The sequence below is a fragment of the Paralichthys olivaceus genome, chromosome 16 (assembly GCF_024713975.1).
Source record: "Paralichthys olivaceus isolate ysfri-2021 chromosome 16, ASM2471397v2, whole genome shotgun sequence".
Lineage (NCBI taxonomy): Eukaryota > Metazoa > Chordata > Actinopteri > Pleuronectiformes > Paralichthyidae > Paralichthys > Paralichthys olivaceus.
This window is the reverse complement of record NC_091108.1, coordinates 14,227,536-14,240,672: the sequence shown is the minus strand read 5'-3', so window position 1 is coordinate 14,240,672 and position 13,137 is coordinate 14,227,536. Positions and strand designations below refer to the sequence as shown.

The following is a 13,137-nucleotide window of genomic DNA, read 5'->3' as shown; positions in this document are numbered from 1 at the left end:
CACTTCCTCTTTGCTCCTCCCTGACATGATGAAAAATGTGAAGTTTCCATCTCTTTGCTGATCACCTATTTTCTGCAGTATTTTCACAGTCACGGGTTTGGTGACACCTTTATTTGTTTAACATTGCGGAGGATATTGTGCGAATCCGATGGATTAGAGCACAGCACGAGAGGAGGACTTAATATGAAATTGAATCACCTCTAACTCACACACACACACACACACACACACACACACACACACACACACACACACACACACACACACACACACACACACACACACACAGTATTGAAGTATTGATTGACCAGAATGCTATTGCTGCTGCTGGCATGGGGGCAGGCTGAGAGAGTAAACACTCATCATTGCAAAAAAAATAGTTTACAATCTTGTACTTGTAATATTCTTATGTAGCACAGTGTTAAAAAGTTTTACATAAGCTTATACTAGTCCCACTCCAACACCACCACTCCACTTTTTCATCACTGTCACTCTCTGTTCTCTCTGTTCTCTCTCTCTCTCTCTCTCTCTCTCTCTCTCACCCCACCCCTTCTTTCTCTCTCCCTCTACAATATCCCTCTCTCTCTCTCTCTCTCTCTCTCTCTCTCTCCCCTCTCCCTTACTCTCAGGGGAGATAGTGTTGTTGTTTGTTGTTTTAAGCCTGAGCTTGGTCCCACCACTCTCAGGAGAGACGAGAAAAGGGAGACAGAGCACAAGTCTGTTATGGCCCGCTGACGAGGGACTACATGGGACGTCCCACTCCGGGAGCATCTGATGGGATTATAACAATCTTTTCCAGCTCACTTTTTTTCCCCCTTTCCCCTCCACTAAGAATAACTCAGTGTGTGTTGGTGGTTTAGCATCACAGAGGAGACTCTATGTTCAGGCGGACAGCTCTGTGTCAAGATTATTGGACCTGATTTTTGTTTTTTTTGAATGCAGAGAAATATCTGGGGCCTACTGTTGAGGAATTCGGTTTTGTGAGTTTGCAGCTCATTTGGAAGAATTCAAGCTTGCATTTTCCTATTCAGGAGTAGAAGAGGATCAAGAAAACTCACACACACACTCAGCCACAAGAGAGCTGTTTTTCTTGGCACGTCTGTGATGGTGAACTGAAAGGAGAATGAGAGAGGAACTAGTCCCAGATGAGCACTGACAGCTGACACCATCCTCAATTCCACTTGATTTGATTTGGCACCTTACTTCCACTGTCAGTGAGATGATATGCTAACTCGCTCTGTGATAGGTCTCTAACAGCCAAGACTCTTTGCCTTTTTAGGCTGTCCACACACAAAAACACACACACACACACACTCAGACTGTGCTCTAAACCTTTTGGGTTCTTTTTTTTCTCTCACAAAAAAACAAACGGACATATCCTTAACACCTGGATCAAAATCTGAACTTCAATATATATTTCCAGCTTGATGCTCTTTGATCTGTTGATTCCACACTGAGCTGGAAGTGAATTGCGTCTAGCTAATCAGTGTTATCTAATAAATACAGAAGGGGGACCCAGCAGGCCTTACTTACTGTTGGGTTCACTTTTAGTCTTGATTCTACCAGGGGCAGCTGCAGAGACTCTGAATTGACTTTTGCTGTGTTGGCCCCTGTCACTCTTGGACCTGTTTTTTCCTGCACCATCCTCTCAAAGGGACCTTTCACCCCGGTGCCATAACTTGACCATAGATAACATAAAGGAATCCGGACTGTTTTCGTTTCCAATTTATGACAGCATGGGGATTTTCATTCTGCCACAGATGTTAACTTTGTGCATCTCTTGCCTCCCAAAGTTTCTATTTTGATGCTGCCCTGAACTCAACTCACGTCTTTAAAAAAAAAAAAAAAAAAAAGTGAATAAGATGATGAACAAAGACTCTCGCTTCTCAAGGAAGATGCATGGCAACTTCTCCACCCGCAGACACTCGTGCATTGGGTACGTATCAGGTTGTGTGACTGCGAATACATTTGCTGATGTCAAGTGAAAGCAATGTAATACATGTGTTTGCAGAAGTTTGGGGAGTATTGGGAAGCTGTTTACAACTGTTTTTTATCTTTTACAGCACATGAAACATGATCAGCTGATGGTTATTATTTGACAGTGCTGTTCTGTTTCTGTGGTTACTGTGGTGTTGTGTTGCATTGCTGTGTTTTGTTTGACTAGTGGCTTTTGTGTTTTGTTAGGTTATGCAGTCTTCATTTAGATCACATAAAATATAAAAATGGATTCATTCATTCATTCAAGATAGAAAGGAATATTTATTTATTTGCAATTCTGTCAGATGAAACCCTTATATTGTTTTGTGTCAGTGACAAGAAAAACACTAAAACAAATGGACATGTGCTGTGGTGAAGCCAGTGGGTGTTGCTGTTGGTGTGCTGTGGTTGGCAGCACAGGCCTCGGGGGGGTATTGTGGATCAATGGCCCTGTCCACCAATGTCCCTCCTTGGGGTCCGTGGACCTGAGCCAAGCCGAGACATCCGTGTTAGGCACGGTATGACTGTCATGTGGTCCAGGACTTTTGGGTTTCATAAGCAGGCTGGAGAAATACTGGCGCACTGTGGAAAATTATCCATGAAAGCACAGTTCATTTTGTCCTCTCGGAAACAAAACAGAGGAAAGTAAAGTATTGTGTTAAATGAACTCACTTTAAGGTGTTAAATCATGGTGTCAGGCTCCCTTGTTGACAGACTGATGCAGCTTATTTACCTAAGTGTAGTTGACGCTTAATGATGAGTAATGTGTAATCAGCAGACCGGTTTCTGGGAAAACCCTGCAACACAGGTTTTTTTTAAGTTAACAGACACTAAAAATAGAGTCAATATATGAAACAAAAGAGCACAGAGAGGAAGACCCAGCATATGAAAATGCACATGCACATAAATCTGGAGGCCAACATGACTCTGCAGATTTATTAAGAATCTCTAAAGTCAGATCTTTCTTGGGATATTTTTCAGTGCAGCAAACTTCTATGAACTCTGGGCATAAGGCATGTGCTTCGTGAGTGTCATCTGTACTCCTCCAGCCGTGAGCCTGTTTGGATCATATGAGGAGATCAAAGCCGGAGATTTTAGACCACAGCCAGAAATACAGAAGTACAGAACAGAACAAATCTCTATTCTCCTATTACCTGATTTCTGCATCGCACTTTCTAGCTGAAAAGCAAAGTTCAGAAAAGTTTTTTTCACTTTCAGCGCCAAGGAAATAGCGATCTATTTATTGTATGATGGAGGAGAGAATACCATACTGAAATAGTACTTAAATTAGAGTCATTAAATTCATTCTTCTCTATCATCATACAATACACACACTCACACACAGATACACACACACTCACACACAGATACACACACACTCACACACAGATACACACACACTCATACACACACACAGATACACTCACACACAGATACACACACACTCACACACAGATACACACACACTCATACACATACACAGATACACACACACACACTCACACACAGATACGTGCACACACACAGATACACACACACAGATACACACACACTCATACACACACACACACTCACACACAGATACACACACTGACACAAAGCCGTCTCTTGTAATCCAGATGTGTCCATCACAATAGACAGCTCTCATCTTCACTTGTACTAACAGTACCAGGGCACTATTCATCCTACCTTATGACTTATGACATACACGCACATATATACATTCACACACACACATGCACATTCTCACACATATTCAAATATACATATACATACGTACATATTAATGCACATATACACACACACACACCTAGTAACCTTTCAATGTTTTTTATGGCCTATGTGTGGTGTCCATTTAAACAGCACTGCATCAGTGCATTTAGTCGGACACGGCTGGAGACGGGAGCTCTTAGTATCAGGAGAAGATAGCTGATGTTGCTCTGACAGTCTGAGAAGATGCCATTTATTTATCTGAAGTAGAGGACGATAGGAAGAGACAGCGAGAGGACAGACGCAATAGTCGACTGGCTGGAAAAAAGAGATAATTGAGACAGAGAGGGTGAAGGCGCAGACGAGAGGGCGGTGAAGGAGTGATAGAGTCAGCGTGGTTGCGATAGCCCTGCTTTTAGTGCAGAGATAAAGAATGAGTGGAAAGAGAGGGTCAGTCGAAGAGGTGGGGGTGTTTACAGACCATTAAATAGATTTTACTGAAGTAGATGAAAAAACAAAACAATCAAGTGCTATGTTTAATTTTCTTATTTCAAAGTCAGGATACAAAGTATTTAAAGAAAACAAAAAAAGATAGGCAGTGTCAAACTGGCAAATCGTGCAAAGTTAAAACTTACATTTATATGCTCATATATATTATACAAATACTAAATGTTGTTCAATTTCCACCGTTCACATGTAAAATGATAAGACCAAAATAAACTTGAGAAGGTTTCAGGATGTACAAAATAAAAAGAGCAGTTAACATCTTTAACCAATCTTTAACCAAAAAAAGTGTCAAGTGAGGCCATCCCACCAAAGGGCAACAGTGTCAATGTCAGAGGTCCTAATATAGCTGCCACCACCCCCCCCCAAACACACCCAGATTAGTCAATAGGGCCTGTGTGGCTGTGGTGGCCTGGCTGCTGTGTGCGTCACTGCTGTACTCCATATTTTCAGCATGACTGATTTCCCCAATCGCCTCCAGAGCCTCATCGATTCCTGAGGCTGGCAGCAACAGCAGCACAGCACAGCACTAACGCTGCTGAAACTCATGAACATGAACGGCTCCACTGTGTGAGGGGACATTAAAAGTGTCTCTCCTTTATCCAAAGTTCACAGAGACTGTGGCAAGAAGCAGAAAGATAGTAAATGAAGAGAAAGAATATGCTATTTTGTTTAAAAGGTCTGATCAGATGCAATTAAGTGCAATTATATTTCATAAATAGCACCATATCAAAATATACGTTGTCACAAGAGTATGGTAAAAACCTTAGAATATTATAGTGTAGATTTTTAATTATATATCAAACCTGAAATATTGTTATGTGTTATAATGATAAATGTAAAGTATTAACCATCGATGAATATATACTGTACAAAAAGAGATATGAAAATGGAGAAAACCCGTTTTATTTCAAACATCAGTGCTGGGTGTTAGCGGTGCCTTGCAGCAGTATCAGGATGACTGTTCTTTGTCACCACTAGAGGGAGAAACTGACTAAGCTTATGGTCAGAGACAAGCTGATCAGAGGGCTGAGACCTCCGGTTGACTAAGCACTAGTTGGACATGAGGGGAAAAAACGTGTTGATTTGGTAGAAAATAATAAAAAAAAATTGAAATTGGAAATTCTCCACATCATCTCAGCCTCGAGGTCCAGCTCCTCAAGGCACAACTGTCTCATGATGAGATATGAAGATACTGAGCAGAAGAACATTTAACGTCTGTCTGCCACCTCGGTGACACAGATACATAAAGTACTTATTACTTTTTTGACAAGAATGAATGTTTGAAATTAAGTATAAACAAAATGATAATATTACAAAGCCAACATAGATGATATGTTTTCCTATATTACATAAAATGAGCGTAACCCTACTACCCTACTACTGGTCCTGACAAGGTCAGTGTTACTGCTATAAAAGGTCCTAAAGATGTAACAACACACACACACACACACACACACACACACACACACACACATACACACATACACACACACACACACACACAAACACGCATGCACAACTTGGCAGCCATCTGACTAACTTGTTTCATATGGTTCGTGTGTCTGTGTGTGTGTGTGTGTTTGTGTTTGTGTGTTTGCGTGTTAAGGTTGAGTCTCCAGGAAATGAATGTAAGCCAATGGTAATGTCCTCCGAAGTCACTGAAAGAGGACCCTGTTTGTTGTTGTGAGTGTTTGTATGTACATGCGTGTGTGTGCCCACAAGTCTTTCATCCGTACAATCCCCAAATCAGAGGAGACCCAGAACCCTGCCATCATGCGAGCAGATGGCGGCCTAATGAATCACGAGGCGACACACTGATAGCCTTTACTACAGTACATGCTGTAACATGATGTTTGACATCACTAACTCAGTTAAATATAGGCTGTTAGCAGCAGCCCCATGCTGACACCTGGTGCTGCTGCTTTGTTACGTATACTCAGTATTTAAGACGATGTTTGTTTCTGCAAGATATTTGTTTTAGTCTGTTTGCCTTTCTTCTGCACTTTGGTAATCGCCTTAAATTATCTGAAATAATCAGAACAAGTACGTTGCTGTGTGGGTAAAACTCGTATTTCCAATGTGGATAGTTTGCATTGTTGTGTTGAACACTGCTGCACTTTACACAGTTTGTCTTTTAAGGAAAAGGTTGTTTGGGGAATTATTCTTCCTGGAGATTCTGTTACAGATCAGCGACGATGAGCGACTCATGTGAATATGCCTGTGTGTGTATATTACTGTGTTTTTTTCTTCTATTCTTCTGCCGCTGCTTTTTTTAACTCTTGAACTCTGCTGTACCCATCACTCTGTCCCTTTTATACAAACTCACATTGTTTAGTCCAGAGTGGTTAAAACAGACAGTTATTTCAAATTGTAGAGGAGATCCCAGAGTTTTTTTAAGACAGGCTGAACTTAGAAGAATGTAATGTTTTGGGTTTTGATGTATTAGAGGCAAGTTTTTACTAAAGTTTTGCCACGCTCTTTTAGACACCTGTGAATAGAATAGCATTTGTTTGTATTTATCATGTGGCTGCAGAGAAAGTACGTGCCGGCATGATGGAGAAAAGCATCAGTGTTAACAACTGCATGTTTGGATTAATGCAATATGTGTTTTATGGCCTTTGTATGTGAGCACTCTTTCTATAATGACTATGCCTTTTATGTACTTTGCTGAGACAACATTGCTCTGGTATTTTAGCAAAAACAAGTGAACATGGAAAATATTGCGGTATTATCACTATCACACTGTTGCATGAATTTTAGAAAAAAGAACAACACAAAGTGACTGACACAAATTCACAAAGTTGACACAGGATTGACAGACAAAAAGTTGTTGAATGTTCTTTCTTCATTAACCCACATGAGAACAGGTTCTCCTTTCCTTTCCCAGTTAAAGTCAAATACATTTTAATACAGATCAAACCAACGTGTTGGAACACAGTCCCTCCTCGTTCAGCTGCTGGGGGGTTTTATTCCAATGTAAATGTTATTATATTTTGATTCTAACCTCACCAGTTGGCAGTGGACAATATGACAGTGGAGATTAATCAGTGTCAGCTAGCTTTACAAAACAAACCGCAAACAGACGGTGTGTCCACTGACGGGCAACAATTGAACAGCGCTCCTTGCTGACTTCAAAACAGCTCGTTATACAGGAATGCTTACCATGCCTCCGTGTAGCCAACACATGATGTCATGAGGCCCCTTTGCAAATAATGGACTATTAAACCCACAACTTGTGGGTCAGCCAGAATTTATGATGCCTCCTTATTTTATGAGTTTTAAGAGATCACCACATCCACTCTGCGTCCAGCGCCTCAGAGCACGTCTGTCTTAAAATGAGAAGTGAAGATTACCCATAAAAGAGTTTTGCAGAAGCAAACATTTCATGTCTGTCTTTCCTCAGACAACCACTCTCTTCCACCACACTGACGCAGATACATGAAACACTGTGAGAGCCTCTGTATTCCTGCCAACCTACGCGTGTGTGTGAGTGTGTATGCATGTTCACTCTAGATAACAAGGAATACTTCACTTGAAACACTTTATTCCTCTAACTGCACATGCAAACAATTTTCCTGTCATGGAAATGTATCAAAAGTGCAGGTCGCTGTGATTCCCAATGGGGATTAACTCTCCATTTAAAAAAATCCACAGTCAGATTGCATGCCAGTGTTTGTACAGTGTGTATTCACAAAAGATAAGCATGAACTGAAGCTTGGAAACTAAAGAAAATGAAAATATTAAGTCTGTTAGGTTTCACTTGTAGCGTCTCCTAATCAACCGAGGAGAGGCCGGATCTTGATTCTGATCCTGCACAGTCAATCCTGCCAAACCCAAGCAGCTACCATTTAAGTCATGTGATTGGATTCATAATCTGTTGCTGCTTAACTGGGGCTCCAGATAATATAATGTAAATATAATGCACAGCAGTGTTGTAGGTCTTTTCAGTTTGTGGTAATGATTGTACGTGCACCTCTTCAGATTTCCTTACATGGTAGTTTTTTTTTTCTTGACGACTGCAGACACAGAATCTTTGTATAGTAGTGCCTGATTCTATCAAATCGTTTTAGAGAGAAAACACCACAGCTATGAGAAGCCTGTGCTGTGTGTTGCAACCAACATAAATATAAAACTGAGAAATAGAACCATATCGAATGAAAAACTACTTTAGTGGCTTTCACATGATGAAGCAATGGCTCTGAGATTCTCTATAACAAGGCCTATTTTGTTTTAAAGATACCTGTTGAGCCTCGTCTGTGTATATGCTCATACTTTTTCTTTTCATTCTTTGCCTATTGTTGTCTCTCTGCCTGCCCTCCGTGAATTCCATGGTGATGAAGTGATGCCATTGATTGATTTGCCAGTTTAATTGAACCGTGTCGTGCTGCATGTAGGTTGGGTTCAAGTCCATTTATGGAGATGTTTTTGATGCGTAAGAGCTAGCTGGACAGCGATTGATCCTTTGTCCAGCCACGCCACGTCTGTCAATCTTTCTGTACTCACGAGGCACGTACAGTACATATCAGCTGTAGCTAGCACGCTATATTAAGCTTATTTTAGCTCCATGAGTTGGTTAAAAAGGCTGTCTCAAGTTTCCTGCTGCCTTTTTATTAAAGATAGTTCTTTTAAAAGGATCTTGAATATGAAATTGATGATATAAAATAAGATAAAAACACAAGACCGACTAAAGCTTCATGTCCCAGGGATAACATCCTCAGGATGATCCGTGTGTAGGACGTGAAAGACAACATTGTTCTTGTTTTGCAGTGTGGGGCTCGTCAGCCCTTGTTTTATTGTATGAAAAAGAATCATACTGTTATTTCATTCTTACATAACTCTGTTTTGCCACTTAGCTTACGTACATGTTCATATTTTTAGCAGTCTGTCTGAGGGCAAACTGATGTGTAATATAATGCTATCTTGTGTAATCTTGTCCGGAGATGCAGAAGTGTAAAACCTTCCAAATACAATGAGGAGTCAGAAAGAGCTGCTAAGGTTAGCTTTAACACTGAGGGGCGTCTTCTGCTGGGGAAATACTACACAGTGTATATGCTAGTAGCTAACGTGTTGTACATAGTGTTACATGTAACCCTATAAACTAATGTAGTGTGTTGCTCCTTGCTAATCAAATATATCACTATTATATTTCTCCCCCTCCGTAACTCAAAGAGGGTTTTTTACTCATTTGTTTCTAATTTGAATGAAATACAAATATATGAAAACTTGTTCTCCGTCATCCACAAATCCATAGTAGCACTTCTTCTGTCTCTGGGAATATATCCTGTAGAGACATGGCTCCTGACGCATACAGAAGCTGTCGTATTTACTTTTCTCATTGCTGTTCTTTAAAAGTACACTTCCCCCAGCCACACTGGTGCCTAAGCTTGTGTGTAAGAACACACTGTATACGAATAAGTGTGTGTCTGTGTATTTGCATTTGTGTGTGTTTACGAGCTTGCGTGTGTGTGTTTGTATGTGTTCTCCGTCCTGTGCAAGCTGTCCCAAGAGCTACTTACTATAATACCGTATCATACTCATCCTGTTATCAATCTCTTTACCTAACATAGACAAGACATACTTGACACACACACACACACACACACACACACACACACACACACACACAGAGACACACGCGTGCACACACACACACACATACACTCCATCTGGAAAGGATAATGGCACTGTGCACAAAGAGAAAGTGCAATCCTGCATAGTATCAGGGTTGTGTGTGTGTGTGTGTGTGTGTGTGTGTGTGTGTGTGTGTGTGTGTGAGAGAGAGAGAGGGGGGGGGTAGGAAGGGGTTAAAATGGTTAAAACATTTGGAGAAGGCAGGGACCAAGCTGCCTCTGACCCCGCCCCCTTTCTCAGCTCTGACCTCACTCTGAAACTTGTTCCCCCTAGTGTGTGATGCGCACACGCACGCTCGCGCACACACACAGAGCTCAGTCACATGCCTACACACACGCGTGCTCACTGACGTACACGCTCAGTTGCTCCCACACACACACACACACACACACACACACACACACACACACACACACACAGATCTGTGGGGCGCTCGGACTCACAAAAACAGAAAGAACACCCGCAGACAAACTGGAGCAGAGGAGCAAGTTTGCTCAGGGAGAGGAGAGGACTTTGTTCGTTCTGTGACTGAAGGTGAAGCAGCCAGAGGGGAGAGGAGGAAGGAGGGAGAGAGGGGGAGAGAGGGGGAGCTGCAGACAGAAATGGAGAGGGCAGCAGTGTTGCGCCACATTTAGACCGAGGGGACCGATTAATGGAGCTCTGATGAAAAAGCTTCTTTGACAGACAGACAGGAGGGAGGGAGCAGCTCCCACAAGGTGCTCAGAGACGAACACACTCCGAGGCTTCCACCGAGAGGACGCCGACCACCAGCAGCTGTCAGCGGCGTGTCTCACTGGAGCCGCTGGTCGTAGAGCCGGCGTCCATCCCTGCCAGAGGTAATGAGAAGTCCCGGGAAGCCGTGGAGAGCCGGACAGCCCGACAGAGCGAGACAGACGAGGAAGCGGGCCGGGTGTCACAGGGATGAGAGGGGCCACAAGCTGAGAGGAACCAAAAGAGGGAGAACAGCGGAGCAGCCCCGACGAGGAGGGTGAGGAGGCGCTAAAGAGAGTAGAGCTAAAGAAACATGAGTGTGCCGACGAACTGTGGGTTCTGTTACTCCGTGGAGCGGAGTATCACTGTGCGGAGTGGGAACATATGGGGATCGCCGTGTGCCGTCAACAGGCCCATTGACATCATACAGAAACGCAGGCGGTAATTAAGAGCTCCCTCATTTACTCTAACTCACTCCTATTGTGTTTGTCTCCCTCTCAGTGTCTGCTTTCATCTCTCTCTCACACACACACACACACACACACACACACACATCCAGTGTGTAGCACATCATCATGTGCTGCATCACTGATCATTTCTTGAATCAGTACAAACTCAAACAATACAGAAAAGTTTATCTGGCTACCCATGTTTTTTGTTTTATCTTTTAGAGAATAAGGAAATCTTTGGAATCTGAAATCTTTGGACTGCATACTGTCTTTTATCAGCTGCAATATTTACTAAAACATTCTTTGGGCCCTTATCAGTTTTTGTTCATATCTCCAACTCCCAAAATATTCTTTATCAAGTTTCCTCTTGAACACTTGTGTCTCCTTTTTAGTGAGACTAGGCGCCGTTCCAGAGGAGGTTACATAAAAAAAATATACTAATGATTAACTATACAAACAGAAGTATCATTTAAAATATGTGAGGGAGACAGAAAAGTGGCTGTGAAACTCTTTTATGGGTAATAAAGTTTGCAGAATTATATAATCAAACTGAAATATGATTTTCAAATAATAAAACGTGTTCATATTCACTTTTACTAATAAAGCAAGATATGCTGTTCCTAAATGTCACCTTACATGTTGGACAAACAGCAGGCAAGAGAAAATCATACATGTCTCTTCGCAGTAAAAGATAATTGAATGCACAACAGCAAGCTGCTTTCTGAAAAAATGTTGGATAATGTAGTGAAGTGAGACACTGATCTCACATTGTGTTTTAATTTAATTGTTAATTGTCAGTCTGTTACATTTTAACAGCAGCAGTATAGAACATTTTCCTGCACTGTCACTGCAGTGTCACAAAAACAACCACAGTCATACACACTCAACACCAAAAAGGAAAGTCTTGAATGTGTGTGGTTGCAGACTGTTAGCACATCCTGCTCACATCTTCCATATGACTCTTTCTCATGAAAGTATCTGCCATGTAGCCCTGATGCTGCTGTTCCTTACACAAATGTTCTCACAGGAAAAGTCCAACATAAGTAGCTTCGCACATAATCCTCAATGCCAGCGGGGAGGCGGCGAGGGAGGACTCTGAGATAAAGTAGTGTTTACATTATGGTCTCTTTCTCAGGCAGGATCTTTGTTTATCAGATGTAATGCAGAACATTTGCGAGCATGGGGGTTTGAAAGGGCAGTTGTCCATTCAGTTTAATTCCCCTCAAGACCCTTGCCAAGAAATGTAATTGACTTCTGCTCTTAAACAAGCAAAGATCTCCTCTGTAGCTGAAACTTGAGGGGTATGGATGGAAATGTTTGAAAATTACTTCATGCACAACTGATTTGATGACATCCACCTGTGGATATAAAACTCAGTCCAGGAATTCTCTTCCTGCTGGATTATATTTTTAAAAGCAGTGGTATTTGTTGAAGTCCAAAAAGACAGGATGTCATTGACCTTGCCAGTGAACATTTGGGGAAACTATTGATAACATATTCAAGAAAGAAAGAAATCATTAGATAGAAGTAATGACTGGTGGCATGTAAATCATAAACCATCTCTACCATCTCCTGTGCCGCTCAGTTAATCACAAAAGACAACAGCCGGACAACACAGGCCCTTTTTCCTTAGATGGATATGTGGCAAGTGTATGTGTGCAAAACACGTACCATACAAATGAAAGTGTTTAATACCTCTGCTCTTGATGCATCCCATACTACTTTTCTGAAAAACCCTCTGGATGAGTAGTGGTTGGTTTTGCCCGTGGCGGTTATTGTTTTCTGCTTTCAGCTTTAAAGGTAATACCTGCTTTTCCTAAAAGAGGACAGATAAAGGGATTCTGTTAAAATTCCTGGGTCGGTTGCAGCTTATTGGCTATGATGTGTTATACTGCATTCATTTATCCTTTGATTTCAGTTTTATTAAACCTAAAATTGGCTTCAGGCAATAAAAGCCATCTGGCACATTTAATGTAACTTTATTTGCCAGCCAAGAACAACATAATAAAACTTTTTATATCAGCAGCGTCGCCCAGTGGATGGCAACATCTGTCAATCAATTCACCTTTTTTGTTCAGACAAAAGTTGAATGGATTTATATGCATCTTGTGACAGACATTCATTGTCATCAGAGGATGGATCCTAATGACTT

General features: G+C 41.6%; 1 protein-coding gene across 7 annotated transcripts in view; it reads left to right on the top strand.

Annotated features, from left to right (window-relative positions):
- Positions 1-13,137, top strand: part of pde4ca (phosphodiesterase 4C, cAMP-specific a) — a 39,895-nt gene that overhangs the window by 9,457 nt on the left and 17,301 nt on the right. Inside the window, exon 1 of one of the 7 annotated variants that reach the window (XM_020108749.2) lies at positions 1,725-1,936. The exons of 4 other annotated variants lie outside the window; for them this stretch is intronic. In XM_020108749.2, the coding sequence (XP_019964308.1) occupies positions 1,863-1,936 (74 nt within the window). In that variant the 5' untranslated portion in view covers positions 1,725-1,862. Of the gene's footprint in view, positions 1-1,724; positions 1,937-10,524; positions 10,978-13,137 lie in introns of those variants that run through there. 2 more of the 7 variants (XM_069511076.1, XM_069511077.1) reach the window with 2 other exon arrangements.